The sequence below is a fragment of the Malus sylvestris genome, chromosome 13, assembly GCF_916048215.2.
Source record: "Malus sylvestris chromosome 13, drMalSylv7.2, whole genome shotgun sequence".
NCBI classification, from domain to species: domain Eukaryota; kingdom Viridiplantae; phylum Streptophyta; class Magnoliopsida; order Rosales; family Rosaceae; genus Malus; species Malus sylvestris.
This window is the reverse complement of record NC_062272.1, coordinates 22,630,031-22,649,906: the sequence shown is the minus strand read 5'-3', so window position 1 is coordinate 22,649,906 and position 19,876 is coordinate 22,630,031. Positions and strand designations below refer to the sequence as shown.

General features: G+C 39.5%; 1 protein-coding gene and 1 pseudogene across 1 annotated transcript; one reads left to right on the top strand and one right to left on the bottom strand.

Moving 5' to 3' along the window:
* The first annotated feature begins 4,352 nt into the window (after positions 1 to 4,352).
* Positions 4,353 to 12,020, top strand: LOC126595614 (methyl-CpG-binding domain-containing protein 2-like; annotated as a pseudogene).
* Positions 12,021 to 18,573: 6,553 nt separating this feature from the next.
* On the bottom strand, positions 18,574 to 19,170 carry LOC126595372 (uncharacterized mitochondrial protein AtMg00810-like). Its single transcript, XM_050261692.1, has one exon. It carries the CDS (start codon positions 19,168 to 19,170, stop codon positions 18,574 to 18,576), a length of 597 nt encoding a protein of 198 aa, XP_050117649.1.
* Between the last annotated feature and the right edge of the window lie 706 nt (positions 19,171 to 19,876).

Genomic DNA, 19,876 nt, shown 5'->3' with positions numbered 1-19,876 from the left:
GGAAAAGGTTTTGAGCAGTTATTGTGGACAGCAGTTGAGCCAGGCTTATGAGTAACTTCTTGAATCTTCATTGAGAATAAAGAAATAAGTCAACTGTGCTAAAAGGTAGAAACTGCATAACAAACTGGATAATCTTCCGCTTGTGAGGCCTTGTACGTCGAGCTGTTTGAGACTTCGAACTTATTTAGAAAAGCCAAAATGGGGTTCAGGGGGTGATGAAAACTTCCCTTACTTGTGTAGGCTGTTTCGTTGACTTGTCAAGATACTCGTCGCATCAGCCCGCATTTGTCAACTTCTCAAGGTACTGCTTCCACTTCAGATAGCCGTTGGTAGTGTGGCCTGGTCTTTGATGGAATGCGCAATACTTTGTATGATCCAGCCTGGTAAGATCACCTTTCATGGGTGGCGGCAGTTCGAACCAAGGTTCGTTCTTAAGCTTGTAAATAATTTGGCCGGTTGGAACTGTGAACTTGGTGAATGTTTCAAGCGCTGAGTCTTCTTTGGTCGGGGAACATTCCATGTGCTTCTTTTCTAACTCATTTTTGTTAGACTACTTGGCCTTATCCCATAATGCATGCTTTTCTGCCAAAGCATAAGAAGCTGCTAGGTCAGTTCTTTTCCCATGATCAGTTTTCTGAATAAATGGTGTTTTGTGACAAGCCCATTTTTTAATGCTATTGTTGTTGTGTCCTTGTTGTAGCCAACAATCTTGGCCTTCTCCACTTTGAACCTCTTGACATAGTCGCAAAGTGTCTCCCAAGAGTCTTTTATGATGCTAAAGAGATGGTCGAATGTCATTTTGATTGAGCGGTTAGACGAATACTCCTTAGTGAAAACAAATGAAAGTTCGTTAAAACTCTGGATCGACTGCGACGGTAGAGTGTGAAACCAATCTTGCGCCTCATCTTGTAGAGTTGTGGCAAAAATTTTGCACATAAGCGCGTCGTTGTTCCTCTAGAGGATCATGGTACTGCGGTAGTGTTTGAGATGTCGATCCGAATCTTCGTCTCCCTTGTACAGAGTGAAGTGATGCATAATGAACCCACGAGGTAGATCTGTCTATTCGATCTCATTTGTGAATAGTGACATGCTTATACTGGTCATGTCTCATCGAAGCGCATCGTCAACAGCCTCGTTACGTTGAAAATTACGCAATCATTCAATTAGGAGTCTCTCAACTTCTTCTTGAATTTGCCTCTGTTGGGGCAGTGGAACTTTCAGTTGCCCCCCGGTCGTGACCTATGAGTTTGGGTCGCTCTTCCTTTTGCTTAACTCGTCTATATTGTGGCTGCGGTGCATGTGGCATGTTCTTGGTAAACGAACAGGCTGCTAGCAGGCTACCAGTTGAACTTGAGTCGAATTGAGTGACTACTTCTCTCCATCTGCTATCCTGCCTACTCCGGTGTGAGGTGGAGAATACTCTTTGCGAGCCTAGTTGTGAATGAACATTTCGCCTAGAAGGTTGTTCATGTTGATAATCAAAGTGCGACCTCAACCGTGAACGTATGCTTGTCTGTGGGCTTGATCGGGAATGCACGCTCATCCGTGCGCTATGACGAGAGTATACGTTATCTTAATAACCCAGGTGGGAGCGTAAACTACCAGAACGCTCTGATTATGGCTGGTTGATGGGCTGTTTGCCGGGACGCTGGTGGAGAGGTTTGTCTGCCCTTGTCCTACTTCGGGACACCTCATTTGGGGCACGTTGGATCTCGGTATGTTGCAAGAGTTGATTCACCAAGGTTGTCTGTTGTGCAAGGGCCCTCGTCAACTCTATGACTTATCGAGACAAGTTTGTTCACCATTTGGATTGGAAGAGCTTGGAAAGAATGTGCCTCATTGACCAGTAGAAGTGTAGTAGGCTTTGAGTGCGATATTTGAATTGGCAAATGTCAAATCTACGGAGCAATGTGGTGAAAATACCCTCGGTTCAATCGTAGGCCCAAAATTTTGAAACCAAGACAGTTGAACTAATCTTGGACCGATTTGGGCTGCTTAAAATGCCACGGGAGCAGGCTGGGCCATTGAAGCAAGCTGGGCCACGGGAGCAGGCTGAGCCGTGAGAGTAGGCTGGGCCGCGAGAGCAGGCTGGGCCATGGGAGCATGCTGGGCTGCGGGAGCAAGCTGGGCCACTAGAGCAGGCTGGGCCATGAGAGCAAGCTAGGCCATGAGAGTAGGCTGGGCCATGGTAGTGGGCTACTTGGTGTGTGGTGTACCCAGGTACGAGGCTTGGGCTCGGATTGGCAACACGTTAGGTTCACGTTGGGCATGGAGTGACTTGGCTTGGGCTGTGACCTTAGTGCCGTAGGCCTTGGATGGCACAGCTTGGGCTTGCTTAGATGGCACCGCTCGGGCTGTGGTGGTGACACCATGGACCTCACTGTAGATGGTTACTGTGGTGGCCACCGCAGTGGTTCCCGTGGTGGAAATTTGTGGTGGTGGTGCCGCTCCACTTATTATCACATTTAGCTCATGGATCACCACGGTCCCATCTCTTGAATATTGAAATTTTTACTTGTTGAATTTTCTAAATTTTTAACCATTGTACTTCTCTTTTACGTTTTATAAAAGAATTTTTGCAAATAAAAATTTTTAATAATAAAAACGTACGAAAAATCTACAAATGGACAAGAAAAATAGAAAAACCTTGGATGCGAGAGTCTTCTACGAGTGTGGGACTCAACTCTCAATGAAAGCACTAATTTGTGGATGTAAAATTTCTTCCTCCTTATTCTTGGACAAAATTGCACCTACAAATAACATCTTAGGTCAAGGCCAAGAGCCTCACGCGCCCACGATGAATGGAGGGGAATAGGGCTTTAGCCAAAGAACCTCCAATGCCAAAGTTAGAATTTAGAGAGAAAAAGTGTTTGAAGAATTTTGAGAATTTAGCCAGAGTTGGATTGAGCTTTGGAGAGAATGATATAGGGGTGTGGCCGGCCCCTTTGGGAGAGAAAGGACCGGCCACTTGGTTCATTTTGTGGGCTAGGTTCTTGATTTGTGTTTAATTAGAAATAATTGAATAATAAATCAATTAATTAGCTAATTAATAGAATTGATTAGCTAATTAATATAATAAAACGGGAATGATTTGGGAGTTACCTTGTGGAGAGGATTTGATGAGAATGGATGAAATAGGTTTTGAATTATTACCTATTTTGGCCACTTTTGACTTGGTTGAGGGTTGATTGCCCGCTGCTCGTGTGTAGGCATCATGATATGCCTCGAGGGTAATTTTGTCCTTTTAACCCAAATATCCACGTGTCACCTTGTGATTATTTTTTGCTCCACAACCCCTCAACTCTTCTCTTTCTCCCTCACTTTGAACCTTTCAACCTCAAACCACCAACTCTTCAAATTCCAAATTAAATTCAACCCCAACACTGCCACAACCCACCCAACCCACAATCATCCTACGTTACCCTCTTAAAAATCACCCTTAGTACCGCCACATCCCTCAATTCCAAGTCCCTCGACCTTAAAATCTCAGCTAATGTTAACGAAACAACAAAGAGAGGGGTTATGCAAATCAATGTCTTCTAGTTGCAGAGATCTTTTTCATAACTATGGAAGAATTATAGAGAGAGAAATCTCAAAGGTGAAGAAGAAGAAAGAGACGACAAATAACAAGTTAAAACAGTAAGGGACAGCAAAAAAATAAATTAGACTTAAAGCACAGATGACCTGCAATTGAATTGGGTTTGTTAACAACGGTGGGGTGTGGGGGCGTGAGGGAGAAAGATGAGTTGAGGGGGAAGAGAGGCCGGAAAAGAGGCTTTGGCCGTTGAATTTCTATTCCTATGGAACTAATCTTGAGATGACTTAATCCTATAAATAGTTAGAACATGTATATTCTATCACTCTCTCTTGCCCTTCATTTGTATGAAGGAGTCTACTCAACAAAAAAAAAAAAAAAAAGAACCAGGAAACGGATACTGCATTATAGTGTCCGACTCCAAATGTAAAAACAAAACTCGGAAATGGGCACTACATTGCAGTGTCTGAATCCAAACGTAAAATAAAAAATAAAAATCAGGAGTTTCGTGAGGTGTGAAGTGCAAGAGATGTGTGAGTGATTGCAAAAATAGAACCAGACATATAAGAGGCGTGTGAGTGATGGCAAAAACAGAATCAAGAAACAGACATTGCATTGCAGTGTTTGATCTGTATTGACTTATTCCAAATATAAAACTATAAGAAAGGGTGTGTTAGTTGAAATGGATGTCAGCTGTAGTGGCAAGTTTTGTAATTTTTGTTTATTTTAAATGCATTTAAGTATCACAATGCATTATTGACCTATTTATTGATTTTTCACAAAATCACCCAATATATAATTTGATTTTAAATTTTGCGGTTAATTTTGAAAGCATAAGTTGAGCTTATGAACATAAGGAGGACAAGGAGATATTTTCGATAAAATCACTTGGATTATATCTACAAGCACATAATAATTAGTTCTCCATAAAAATTCACTTTCTAAATAAATTCAATAAAGTAGTGCATGCATACCTGAATGTCATAAATTTTACAAATTAGTTATCGTTCTTGTTGGGACCTCCAGTCACTGGATGATAATGAAGAGTCCCCGTCCTCACCTCCGACCCTAGAATCTACTCATTTCCTCGTAACCACCGTCCCTGATCGATCCTACTCCGCCACCTTCATCATCATTCCTAGCAGATCTCTCATCATCATCCTTGTAAGAATGAAACTAGATCTGGGTCTGTATAAATCTTCCATTTTTTCTCACTGGTTTTTTATTGCATGAGGTGTTTGAGATCTGCTGTTTTCTTTTTTTCCCAATGGATTCTCGGAATTTCTGTGTTGTTTCCATGGATTTTCGAAATCCATGCAAGATAACGTTCAAGAAGCTCACTAGAGAAGAAGAAAAAAATACGCCCCCTCAATATGCCATTGACGTCTCTCTATCTTCCTTTTGCTCTTTCTCAGGTTCGGATGATGAAACCCTTCAAACCCATATCCAACCGAACAAGCTGGCGTTGTATCACCCTGCAACTGCAGCAGCCCATGCCAATTCCGCGGCCATAGTGCATAACAATGCCAACACCCTCATTTCGTCTCTGTTTGATCACCTGAACAATCCGGTGTCATTTCCATGGACATATCCGTTTAATCATCCACCTAGAGTTTTGCCGTCTGTTGGCATTTTCATTGTGCAGTGTGCCAATTGCTTCAAATGGAGGCTCATTCCGTCGAAGGAGAAGTACGAGGAAATTCGGGAGCACATTCTGGAAGTGCCATTTTAGTACAAAACTGCACGCGAATGGTGGGATTTTGTTTCTTGCGATGACCCGGAAGACATTGCTCAGGATGGGAGCAGGCTCTGGGCCATTGATAGGCCCAACATTGCTCAGCTCCCGCCCAGGTGGCAGCGATTGCTGAGGATCAAAGGTGAAGGAAGCACCCGATTCGTAGACGTGTATGTAATCTATGATGCAACATTATCATATTCATCAGCATTGCCAACATGCAACCTCGTTTTGTGACATGCCCATTTCACTATTTTGTGTATTCAGGTACTATGAATATCCATCAGGCAAGAAGCTTCGCTCTTCGATGGAGATCCAGAAGCACATTTCTGTGATTCTTGCTTAGTTCAGCTTGAATTTCTTCACAATCATCATTTGGTTGATAGCTAATTAGTGTTAAGGATACAATAGGAGTACCAGCTAATGATATACCTGATTAGAATCTGACTTAAATGTTATGCTATGATTGTTAGAGTCTATTATAATTAGAGTCTGTTAAGCTATTTATCCTGGATGTACACACAGTTTGTTACATTGGAATAGAATCATTTTTCTACAACTTCTCTCTCTACATTTCTCTCTCACTACAGTTCTCTCTCTCTCTACTACTAGCATTTCTCTCACAGAGCTATGAGTTTCTACATGGTATATTTGCCATAGTCCACCAACTTCAATTCCCCGCTTCCATTTTCTTGCATTTTCTCACCTTCCAAACAGATCTTATCAGCCCTAATTCCCTTGAATTCCTTCTTTCCTCTCTCAATTTCTTCTTTTTCTTACCATACTCTGATAACAATGACAAACGTTGCGAACTCCTCTTCTCCAGCTGCTTCTTTTAGCTCTCATGGCGAGGTCACAAATTCGTCAATTCAATCTCTCTCTTCGATTACTATTCAGAACATCACTGGTATGGTGGTGACGAAACTCAACATCATAACTATATCACCTAGCGCAGTCTCTTCATCCTTGTTTTGAAATGATTCAAGCTTTTAGGGCTTGTTACTATAATCGATGTGTGTCCTACTCAATTTGTGATTGATTCCTCTAGATCTCGAGTTCTTAATCTAGCGTATGAGACTTGGTGCGAAAGAGATCAAATCTTGATGATCTGGATCAATTCGACCCTATCTGAAGATCTTCTTCCATTGACAGTTGGCTTGGATGATTCCAGATCCCTCTGGCAATCTTTAGAATGCCGCTTCTCTGGTGTTTCTCGTACACACATTCACAGCTTACGTTCAAAGATTCAAACCATTCAGAAAGGTGACTCATCGATGACGAATTATCTCAATTCTCTCAAGGAAATTTTTTATAAACATGTAGCAGCTGGGGAACCGATTTCTGAATCCGATCTTGTTGCTTATATTCTTTATGGTCTTTCTGATGAGTATGAGTCATTTGTTGATTCTATTGAAACAAGACTTGAGCCTGTTAATCCTGATGAACTACACGACATGTTTTTTAGCAAGGAAATTTCACTTCAAAAACGCAAGACCAGAACACCTAACTCGTCTTTTTCTACACTATTTCATGCCTATACAGCTCAACAAGGTCCTTCTGGTCCAAACACCTACAAAGGCAATAATCGTGGCCATTTTCAGAATCGGAGTCGATTCAATCAAACTCGAAACTTTGGAGGTAATCGTAACAACCACAACTCATGAGGTATTCTTGGTCCTGTTCCTACTTCTAGATCCACATTTTGTGGTCAAAACTCTGCCAATTACAGCTCTGGTAAATCGCTTCAGTGCCAATTGTGTCTCAAATATGGTCATGAAGCTCTCAATTCCGAGAAACTTTCTTCGTTTGCCTCTCAAAGATCCAATGTTAGCCCTCATATTGGTATGAGCACTACTACCTCCCCTCCATCGAGCTATTGGTTAATTGACAGTGGTGCATCTCACCATGTGACACCTGATCCATGTTCTCTCAATTCTGCCATCTCATACACTAACAGTGATCAACTCTTTGTCGGTAATGGTAATGGTCTGTGCATTTCTCATACTAGATCTTTTTTAATTCGTACTACAAATGCTACATTTAAGCTCAATGATGTGTTATTAGTTCCCAAAGCATCACATAATCTGTTGTCGATTTACAAGTTTGTCTATGATAATTGGGCATCTTTGACATTTGATCCATTTGGGTTATATATTAAGGACCTAAGAATTGGGATGATGCTCTTCCAAGGCCCCTGTAAAGGTGGTGTGTACCCTTTCTACTGGGATGCATCAAATGGCACATCTGGAGTTGCACTATCTCTTCGGGCATTGATGATCAATAAAGCAGATATTCATATGTGGCATCAAAGACTGGGACACTTATCGAGTCTAGTATTACATATTATTGTGAATAAAAACTAGCTACCTGTCATTAGTTCTGTAACTCAAAGATCTGCTTGTACTGAATGTAAATTGGGGAAGGCTTTTAAGCTACCTTTTTCTTTTTTTCCTTGTAACTCTACTAGGCCTTTTCATTTACTATACACTGATGTTTGGGGCCATTCTCCCATTGCTTCATCTACTGGCTACAAACACTACCTCATTTTGTTAGATGACTATACTAAATACAACTGGTTATATCATATGGCTTATAAATCTGATGTCTACTCAGTTTTCAAGACCTTTGTTCTCAAAGTTCAAACATTTTTTTGCTTAAAAAATACAGCTGGCTACAAACACTACCTCATTCTGATGCCTACGGTCAAATTCAAGGGGTGAGTTCTTAAGCAAGAATTTTCAAAATTTTCTTAATGACTAAGGAATTACACATCAACTAAGTTGTCCTCATACGCCTGAACATAATAGGTGTGCAGAGAGGAAGCATAGACATGTTGTTGAAATGGGTAAAACTCTTATTTCTCATAGTGGAATGGCAACCAAATTTTAGGTTGAGGCTTTTCAAATGACTATCTATCTTATCAATCGACTACCCTTTCATTCCTCTTCCATTAGTCCTTGGGAACAACTTTTCAAAGCTCATCCATGGTATCATACTCTTAAAGGTTTTGGATGTGCTTGTTATCCATGGTTGCAACCTTATTTAGCTAATAAGCTTGAAGCAAATAGCAAGTTGTGTGTTTTTCTAGGCTATAGCCTTAATCATAGTGGGTACAAATGCTTTCATCCTATAACTAATAAAGTGTATATTTCACGGCATGTTACTTTTGATGAGCAATTGTTTCCTTTCAAGCATGGCATGTTCTCAAGTTCTAACTCAACTCAAGCTGCCTCATTTACAAGCTCTTATCCTATTACTATGACTATTTCAGTTCCTGTTACCTCAAGCACATTTCAATCTACGAATCAAGTATTTTATGCACCATGCACCTCTCATTCTACCATTCAAGGCAATTTCTCCCAAGATCAGGTCACTACAACACCTGCTCATGTGCCTCCATCTTCATTACTTGATTCTTCAAGTATTCCACCTGCTCATGTGACTACACCTCCTCCAGTACCTACTAATTCTCACTCAATGATTACTCGAGCTAAGGCTAGAATTCACAACCAAAAGTCTTCATTGCCACAAAACATTCTTTTCCAATTTCTGTTGATTCACTTGCTTGCCTTCCTCCAACACCTACAACATTTCTACAAGCTTCAAAGAATCCAAACTAGATGGCTGCCATGAAGGACAAGTTTCAAGCCTTGCAGCCCACTAGCACTTAGGATTTGGTTCCTTTCCATCCAAGCTTAAATTTAGTCGGTCGCAAATGGGTGTTTAAAGTCAAACATAAGCCTGATGACTCCATTGAACGGTATAAGGCCCGTCTAGTGGCAAAAGGATTTCATCAGTAAGAGGGACTTGATTTCTCTGAGACTTTTAGTCCGGTTGCTAAGCCTACAACTGTACGTAATCTGTTATCAATTGATGTTTCATATGACTGGTTTATACATCAGCTTGATGTAAGTAATGTTTTCTTGCATGGTACCCTAAAGGAGGATGTGTATATGATCCAGCCACCGGGATTTTTTGATCCAACCAAACCACGACATGTCTGTACATTCAACATGTCTCTTTATGGTTTAAAACAGGCTCCTTGGGCCTGGTATGAAGCATTCTACACGGCGATTCTATCCTTAGGGTTCTCCTCTTCATATTCTGACACCAATTTGTTTATAAAAAAAGATTCTTCCATCACCTTCATTTTAGTATACGTTGATGATATAATCATTACTGGTAGTTCACACTCAGTATGTCAATCTATTATTGCTCAGTTACGAACTATGTTTCTTGTGAAGGATTTACGCGATATTCACTACTTTCTGGGCATTGAAGTACACATATCTGCTAAAGGGTTGTTTCTCAACCAATCCAAATATGCTCTTGATTTGTTAAAGAAAATTGATATGATTGGTGTCAAGCCTTGCTCCACTCATGTTGGTTCTACAAAATTAGATCACTTAGGCACTCTTCTACATAATCCCACATTTTACAGATCAACTGTTGGGGCTTTACAGTACCTAACCTGGACGCAGCCTGATTTGGCCTTTGTTGTGAATCAAGTATGTCAGTACATGCATTCCCCTCGCACCATTCACTTGTAGGCAGTCAAACAAATACTTCGAATTTGAAGGGGACTCTTGATGCTGGTCTATGGTTTACACAAGGTTCTCAATGCCTCACTGCATGGTCTAATGTAGATTGGGCCGGCTGTCTTGTTGATAAAAGATCAACAAGCGGTTATTGTGTTTTTCTTGGTCCCAATCTAATATCATGGAGTGCAAAGAAACAATGCACTATTGCACAGTCTTCAACTGAGATTGAGTATCGGTATCTATCCAATACAGCTGCTGAACTTAGTTGGGTTTGTAAAATCCTGTAGGACATTTCCTTCCCCATTCTCCAGACTCCTGCAATCTTTTGTGACAACAAAAGTGCAATTGCACTAGCTTTTAATCATGTTTTCCATGCTCAGACCAAAAATGTGGAAATTGACTATCACTATATTCGAGAAAAGGTTCTTGGTGGCAAAGTCAAAGTGCATCATGTTGCTTCTCCTCTTCAACTGGCCGACATTTTTACTAAATCCCTACCATCTGCTCGTTTTGCAGAGTTAACTTCCAAGCTTTCAATTAGAACTCCTAACTTTAGCTTGAGGGGGTATGTTAAGGATACAATAGGAGTACCAGCTAATGATGTTATGATTGTTAGAGTCTGTTAAGCTTTTTATACTGAATGTACACACAGTTTGTTACATTGGAATAGAATCATTTTTCTACAACAACTTCTCTCTCTCTACATTTCTCTCTCTCTCTCTCTACTCCTAGCATTTCTCTCACATAGCTATGAGTTTCTTCAATTAGCTATGCTAGTTTTGATATTTTCAGGTATTTGCTTCAACATCCTGAGTATCTGGATACAGGGGTTAACATGTCACGATTCTCATTTGTGACTTCGAAGCCTTTGGTGGAAAATTATGTGAGGAAGCGTCCTGAGAATTATTCAAAGAAGCGTCCTGCATATTTGACAGACTCAGCTGATACTCCAAGACTTCTTGCACCTGGTGACGAAGGTATGACATTATGAATTCTTATGCAATGTGTGCTTATGTGCTTATAGTTGCTTCATTCTAAGTGTGGCTTATGTTAGTGTTTTGCCTTAGATCTTTATATAATGGCATGTTTGAAACCAAATTATCGTCCTAATGAGTGAAAACGCTTCCACTGATGCCTGCTTGCTCAAGACTAAAGTATCTGTCAAGAAAACTAGAGAAGTGTTTGTTGGAAAGCCTTATGTATTTTGTAATATATTTTGGTTTTGCGTTCTAGTTATTTACTTAATAGCTATGGTCTCTAAGGCACCTCGATAGAAGGGATGGTCAGTTAATGCGTTTGGAAATTCACACTCGATAGTAATGCTGCAAAATGTGATGTCCTTTCCATGTACTGTTCATTCTGTTCTTGCATATCTATTTGGTTTTACAGAACTTTGCTTCTTGGACATGACCGATACAATGACAATTAGTATAAAGTAATATATGAAAATGAGGGAGGGAATGAAGACTTTGACATAGAGACCTTTGATTTTGGATGTCCTATTACTTCAGGGATGGTACCTTTCATTGCTTGCACAAAAAGAAATAATGACACAAAACTGATAGTATTGTCTCTGTTTGCAGTAAATCCGGTAGCATGGGTTGGTCAAGCTAACGGTCCAGACTTGCAACCTCGTCGGCTAGCACTCCCTCCTCTAGAATCAAGGGAACCTCTATTTGATCCTTTTGTTCGACCAACAAAGAAGCGAGCAATGAACTCCAGCATCAAAGACTTACAGGCTTATCAATCTTGAAACAGTACTTATCTACAGAGGGGCCTGATCAATTTTGAAATAGTACTTATCTACAGAACTCTGGCCAAATCGTCCTTATTTGGTGACTGAATGTTCATTGTTTCCGCCTCGTTTTGCTTGTTAGTACACAGTTATATACTGTATATCTGGAGAAGAATTGGAAAGGTTTCCAACTCGTGTGAAGAAGAAAAGAAAACGGAATTAAAGTTTTTTTTTTTTTTTTAAAAACATCATAGAAAGGAAATCCATATTGTATCAGCCATGTCAGATCCAAAGAAGAACAAATTCGCATGTAAATGTATGGCGGGTATTTTTAGATGCACTTCAAAAGTGGCTTATGAGAAGATTTTCTGCTTTATGCGAGTATGGCAAGTTTTTCTTTTTTTCTTGTATTGAATTGACAAAGTTGTTGTGCAGTCAATCCGTCCTGTTCAAGATTTTAATGAGTCAATCTTGGTTCAGTGAAGTCGGTAGAGTAGGCAAATATATACCTACTCTCCTTTAGCAGGCAGTATTGTCTACTTAAAAGCTGGATAGCTATACCGGGTTCCACTAAGTTTTTTTTTTTTTTTTGAACAATTTATGTAATCTACACTTAAAAATGAGAGGTTGGCTTAGTCTCACAATGAGCTAGTAATACCGTGGTTCAAATTTTCTTTTGGTAAGAATCGCATTTAAGACTTCTCACTTACAAGTAAAAAAATATTATTAAATCATGGTACTAAATGGCCGAATTCTACTAAGTTTGTATGGTATAATTTTGCCTGTTTTGTTTTCAGGATATGCTCAGCATCTCAAAAGGCCCAGGCAAATGAGATTTGTTGCGCCACGTAGGTGAAACATTCCTCCAAATGACTAAGCAATTGACTAGTAAAAAACGGAAAGGGATCCTCCGGATCCCATCCACCTAATCCTCATGACCCATAAATCCAGATTCTTGAAATTTGATCTAACGGTTAAAGTTATTATAACTTTTAACGGGATAACTTTTAATAAGATCTCCTATTTATAGCCAACAATTAGATCAAATTTTAAGGATCTAGATTTATGGATCATGAGGTTTAGGCGGAAGGGATCTGAAGAGAATCCCTTTCCGTAAAAAAACATGTTGCTTGACACACTTTGGACCCACTAATATTTTATTGCAATGAAACAAGTAGTAGATATATAATATAATATATTGAGAATTGCCTCCATTTTGCCTTGTCCTCGAGAGAGCGCGACGTTTAGAGCAACTCCACCGTTCCAAAGGCCCCCCCGGGCTATTCACTATTTAATCCACCCAGTAAACAGTAACTGCCCTTAATGAACAGTAACTGCCTTTTGCATCTCAACCCCTACACTGAATAGCCCTGGCAATAGGCAATTAAATATTAGTACTTTTTTATTTATAAAATAATACAAAATAATTCAATTTGTAATTTCGAATAAGATTTTTAATCGTTCTCGTTGCGCCATGTGTCATTATCCGAAAAGACAATTATTGGTGATGGATTTCGATAAGATTTTTATCCAATGTCGTCGTGCTACGTGTCGTTACCTTTTTAGAATCGTTTAGGATAGATTTCCGATAAGATTTTTAACCAATCACGTCGCGCTACGTGTCACAATCTGTTTACAATCTTTAAGGATAGATTTCGATCAGATTTTTAACGAATGACGGCAAGCCACGTGGCATTATCTACAACCTAATCCTTTCTGAATCCTCCATATATTCCACCATCCATCCTCAGAAATCTCACACCAATTTTTTCAAGATCTGCATCATTATTCATAGTTTCTGCTTCCTTGTTCACCAAAATCAAACTCTGTATCATTATTCATAGTTTCTGCTTCTTTCTTACAATGTCTTCTTCTTGAAGGATGATGTGGGAAATCGATCAGCAAGAGGAAGAATTGTTTAACCAATCAAAAGGAATGTTCAATCTCCAAGTTGGCCAAAATGAGATGGAAGATGATGAGGAGCGTAGAAGGAGAGATGACGAAGCAAGAATGGCCAGAGCCTCACATTCTCGTCGAGTCATCCAAGTTGTGGCTCAGATCTGCAGGCCCAGCCATTTTTCAAACCTTGATAGAAGCAGGCAATGATGAGGTACGAAACTCTTGGATGATTATTTTGTCCGTAACAATGCATTCCCTAATACGTACTTTAGATGTCGTTATAGAATGGAACAACATTTGTTCAACAAAATCATGATTGTTGTTTGCAACCATGATTCTTACTTTGTACAAAAAAAGGATGCTTTTGGTGTTATGGATCTCCTTCCTGAGCAAAAAATTACTGCTACCTTGCGGATGCTTGCATATGGAGCATCTGCAGACCAAGTGGATGAGATAGCCAGGATGGAGAAATCAACCATTCTTGAGTCTCTGATGAGGTTTTGCGGAGCAATCGAATCTATCTACACCGTAGAGTACCTCTAGAGACCTACTGAAATGGACTTGCAAAGGCTTCTGAAGAAAAGCGCGATGTGAGGTTTTCCTGGGATGATTGGAAGCATCAACTGTATGCACTAGACCTAGAAAAATTGTCCAAGTGCATGTCAAGGCGCTTATGGGGACAAAAAATGAGTAAAAAGTATCATTTTGGAGGTAATGGCATCTTTTGATACATGGATTTGGCACGCCTTTTTCGAGGTTCTCTTAGTATAAATAAATTACCAAATTAAATAAATTTACTCTTACTTAAATAAAGTACTAAATTCAATAAATTGGAAACAACATAAAGTACTCTATTCAATAAATAATAAATTGCAACCCAAAGTGATTGGAAAATTATGGGCTCCGATTACAAACAGAGTGATTGGAAAATTATGAGCTCATGAATGGATCATCATCACCTAACCAATTTGTGGTGCTAGGATGATCTTCTCTTGTCGTGCTAGTACCATCTTCACTTGCTCTCACTTCTCTTGCATGCCTCCTTCGCACCACGTTCGCTTTCTCCGACTTCCAAAAATATTTAGAATTTGGAGACTTCCTTTCTAAAGGCATGTTCATAATGTCACGATCTCGTTGAGCCATTCTTTCTTCTCTAACTTGTTCCCTTTCTTGCCTAAGAAGCTCTCTTTCTCTCTCATTAGCTTGAAATTCTCTCTCAACAGCTGCAGCTTTTGCCTCCTCTTTAGCCTTATCAACCTCAAATTTAGCCATTTCCCACGCCAAACTCAATTCATTTTGGTGAGCAAGTTCTTCCATATACTTTGCATAATCATTCTTGGAAGCACTACCTTTTCTCTTTGAAGTCTTCTTACCTTAAGGCCTAATTGGATAACGGGTCACCCCGACGCTTGTTCGGGGGGGGCGTTTCGGGCACTTCTTCTGCGTCATCTTCATGAACATGCGAGGAATGATCGAGCGTAAAGTGTAGAGGGGTGCTGTTCATGAAAACTTCAGGACCAACAGGCACAACTCTGAATTTAGGACAATCTTTGACAATATTCCAATATTCCCACTGGTTGAATAATTTGTTTTTTCTTTTGGTTTTGGCATTATACCAAGCTTGTGCTTGAAGTTCCTACACAATGCAGGAGAAAAAATAATTATAATCAAAGTAGGTAATGTAAATTTGGGTATAGTACAAACAAATAAATAGTATATTGTTACCTGATCCGCTAAATTTTCCCCACTTCAAATATTACTACTAGCTTGTGTCAAGGCGTCTCACCACGTACTAAACGATTGGCTAAGTAATTTCCAACGACTGGACATCGATTCTTTGGTTCTTTTCCCACCAATTTTCTCAAGATAATTGGTATGAATAAGACTCCACATTTCTCGCAACTGCATCTCATTACCCCGTAATCGGATCATGAGTAACTTCAACCCAGCTAATACGCAATGCTACATCTTCAAAAAGCGTCCAATTCATACCTGCATCATTAGTCATTTTATTGCAAAAAAATTGGGTTGAAACTTTGAGAGAAAGATAGGAATGTGGTTGAAAGTAGTTGAGAAAATATGAAATTGTGGTGTAAGATAGAAGATAATAAGAAGGTATTTATAGAAAAGTAAAATTTTTTTTTTTGCAATTTTTTTCTGATTGTTATTAATTTTTTACATTTTTTTATTTACATAATTAATCTCTGCCGTTGGATAAAAAAAATTTGAATTCCAACATTCCAGATTATGTCACGTGGCACAACGGTAACATTTCAGAATTTTAAACTATTTTTCTTTTTTTTTAATTTATAAAGCTGAATAACGTGGACCGTTGATCTCAGATCCAACGGCTGAAATTAAATAAGGTTTTTAAAAAAAATTTACCGTTGGAAATCCAATGGTCCATAAAATATAGCCATTGAAATCCAATGAACGTGGGGAAGCCACGTGGCCTCCCTAACAGTAACATCTCAGAAAAGCGATGCGGGTCCCAGCTCTGAATTTGTGTCAGACGACGCATGCTTGAAGCGCACTCGCCTAATGCAAAAAATATATAAAACGTGGCTGACATTGCCCAGACGTCAACCTTGCGTCACGTGGCATTCGGGCTCTCAAGCTGGCAACTTCTGCCGGGCCTCTCCCTCAGGCCCAATTAGGCTCCATTGCCAGCACACGCTAGACCTCCCCACTCAGGATCTCTGGCCTTGTTTGAGAGCCAGTCCATCGACAATAGCCCATGGTGGAACTACTCTTAAAGACAAACGAACTAGCTAAAATGTCACATCAACCACTAAAGTACAATTTTATCACACCAGCCAGCTTAGCCATTTGCCTAAATATAGTTGTGTAAACAATTATTTTTAAATAGACAATGTCAAATCATACTCATTATCATCTCTAATTGAACGGACTAAATATAGTTCCTTAATAATTTATTAGTTTTAAGTTTATACTTTAAATTTATTAGTTATTAAACTACCTTTAGATGTTTTCAAATCTGACTGTTAAATTTTAATCAATTGTTACAACTGAGGAGTTGGACTCCAATTAAAAAGCTAAAAGGGGATACATTTGGCCAGCATGATACCTCTTTAGCCAAATAATGATCTTGTGGACTCCATAGAATTATAAGGCAACCATCGGTTGGAGTTAAATTTTTGGGCAAATTAGGCCATTTTTTTATTTTTGGACCTTTAACCCTCTCCATTGAGGATGGCCTTAGTGAACCAAACTAAGAGCTTGTCTAAAATTTACTTGTAGTATGGCTAAAAACTTTTACTTACTAAAAGTGTTTATGATTTGGTTTTTTGAAATCAGTAGAATCAATAACCGGGCAAAGATGCCAAATAGTACAAAGAGAGCCTACACCAAAGCAAACAGCCAACAACTACTAGGAAAGAGTAGAGCGAGGAGGTTACAGAGAGAACACGACGCCGCAACAAATGCTAGAGCGTCCCTCCACACACTACCACAAACCCTTAGGGTGGACAAGGTAAACCATCGTTACACAAAACATGAACCAGGGAAGATGGGGGTCTAACTACCCACACTTGATCACATACTTCCCTACTACTTCGCGATGCCAAATGGTCCGCTGCCGAATTGGCCGGTCTTGGAACCCAAGACCAGCAACAATCAAGAAACTCCTTTCCCAATCTAATACAATTCAGAAGATAGGGGAAGGCATCCCAACTGCCTTTCTTAGCCATGTCCCTAAGGCAAGAAATCGACTCCAACGAGTTGAACCCTAAAATAATCCTATTCCATCCCATCCTCTTGCCAAGCATACACCCGTGCAAGATTGTCAAGGCCTCTCCCATAGCCACACTAGTAGCCTTCACACCTGATCTACTAGCAGCAAGAAACCTCCCTTCCTCATCTCGTGCAACAATTCCTGTGAATCCCCGTCCATCACAAGATCCCCAGCTAGCATCCACATTTATCTTAACAAAACCCGGACACGGAGGAGACCAACGAACATCAACCAATTGATCCAGGACACAAGGTTGAGGCGTAGTCCGAGGATCACCCCTGGATTCTTTGAATGTAGAGACCGATATAGATATGGCCAAAATAACCTGCCTAGGATCAATTGGTTGCTGGTTGAATTGCATATTACACCGGGCTTTCCATATATGCCAACAAGTGAAAGCGATATATGAGAGCATATTGTTTCTCACCTCAATTGACCCCTTCGCTGAAGCAAAGGGTTTAGGATTTGGTTTGGGCCACAAAAAGTGCGTTCTAGAGAAAAACTTGTTAAATACTAAGAAACACTTTCAAGTGGTTTTCCGAAAAAAAAAATACTTCCCAAGAGGAACCACTTCATTTTAAATAAACAGTTCAAACACGTTTCTAATGAAAGTATTTACAGCAAAAACATTTATAAATAAAAGTGTTTCATTAAGAAGCTATCTAAAACGAATCCTAATTCGAGAGTTTGGCATTTTTCTATTTCATAAATTTAGATAATTCCTTCTATCGCTTATATATAAAATAAAATTAAAAAAATTAAAATTAAAATTAAAAAAGAGTTTGGCTGGTGCAATTAACCCATGGAAAAGCTACTATTGACTTGAATGAGGCAATTAAATCCAAATGCCAGTGTTATATTTATCATTTCTTATATCATTTTTGAATAAATAGGTTGTGTGGTTCAGTAAACTTTTACATCACCATTCTATTAATTTCAGAGTTGCTACTCCTTTTGAACCAGAACAAAATTCGAAATGTAGCTACACTTTGTAGAAAACCAAACTAAGGTGAGAAAATATTTATGAAAGCATTGATTTTCATTGCTTCATTCCTCTGTATAAATAGTTACATAAGGTTGATGTACAAGAGTCCTATTAGGATTTTAAGTTCCCATCTATATCAGATACAAGAGATAAGAATATTATCATCAAAAGTCAGAATACAATACTAAGTTTAACGTATGTTGGACTCTTGTTTAACATCCCCCCGCAAACTTGGCGTCGAAGGATGAACAAGTTAGGACCGAAGAAGATGATGACGTGGCTTGTGAAGGCCCTTGGTGAGTAAGTCAGCAGGCTAGTCGATGGAAGACAGAAAACGAACCTGGTGACTGCCCAAAGCTACACGTTCACAGATGAAGTGGTAATCTAACTCAATGTGGTGAAGTCCGAGCATGGAATACAGGGTTTGCAGCCATGTAAGTGGTACTGAGGTTGTCATAGTAGAGGTGAATGGGAAACTGAGTAGCAATACCTAACTCATAAAATAGGTAGGAGAGCCACGTCGTTTCTGAACACGCATGAGATAAAGCTCGATATTCTGACTCAGCGCTAGACTTGGAGACCGTTGGTTGCTTCTTGGAACACCATGACACCAGATTACTGCCATGGTAAATTAAATATCCCGTTGTTGAGCGACGGGTATTAACAAAACCAGCCCAATCCGCATCCGAATAAGCGGAAATACGGGAAGGAACAGGTTGGGGACGAAGTAACAACCCATGAGTAAGCGAGCCTTTGATATACCGTAGAATGCGTTTAACAGCCAGAAGGTGTGGCTGGCAAAGAGAAGCCATAAACTGGGCGACAGTGTTGACGGCAAATGATATGTCCCGCCGGGTTAAGGTCAAGTACTGGAGACAACTAACTAGAGCTCGAAATTCAGTGGGGGAGGAGAGCAACTGGCCATCATTGGCCGAGAGGGAAGTCTTGGCAGCAACTGGAATGGAACATGGCTTGCATTCAACCATGTTTGCTCGCTTCAATAAGTCATATGCATATTTTGTTTGGGAAAGATGAATCCCAGTAGTGGTTGTTTGTACCTGAATACCCAAAAAATAATGTAAAGGATGTAAGTCCTTCAAGTCAAAAACAGAACCCAAAGCCTGGATAAAGTCTTGTAAAAGTGTGGGATCATTGCCTGTCAAAACTATGTCATCAACGTAGAGGATGAGCACTGTAGTATGAGTACCGCGGTTGAGAATAAAAAGGGAAGTGTCTACTCGACTTTGAACGAAGCCATAGGAAGAAAGAAATGAACTAAACCTTGTAAACCAGGCTCGAGGTGCTTATAAGGTAATAGTCAACCCTACACACAGTGGTGAAGTCAATAATTTTTTGCATGAGGGGTGAAATTTGAAAGCGTAAAAAGTTCAGAGAAAATGTAGACAACCAAATCCTTGTACATAGTAGATAAATATTAATGTTGCGAAAATATTCAAAGAAAGACTATCCGTTGTACCAGGAATATTTAAAAGATGATTTAAGCATTGTTTCTTATAGTATTGTTACGTACATTATGTAATTGTACAATACAAACAAAATAGATAAAAAGCATATTACGCTAATTCTATATCAATTAAACAACTAATGCAAAACACCACTTACAAATTGCAGGTATTATAGTCGTCAAATAATGTGCATAGTTATTATTTTTAGATAAGTATGATAAATGTT

Bases quoted from the DNA above. Each gene is read 5' to 3' on its own strand.
- LOC126595372 (XM_050261692.1), bottom strand. From the start codon at position 19,170: ATGGTTGAATGCAAGCCATGTTCCATTCCAGTTGCTGCCAAGACTTCC.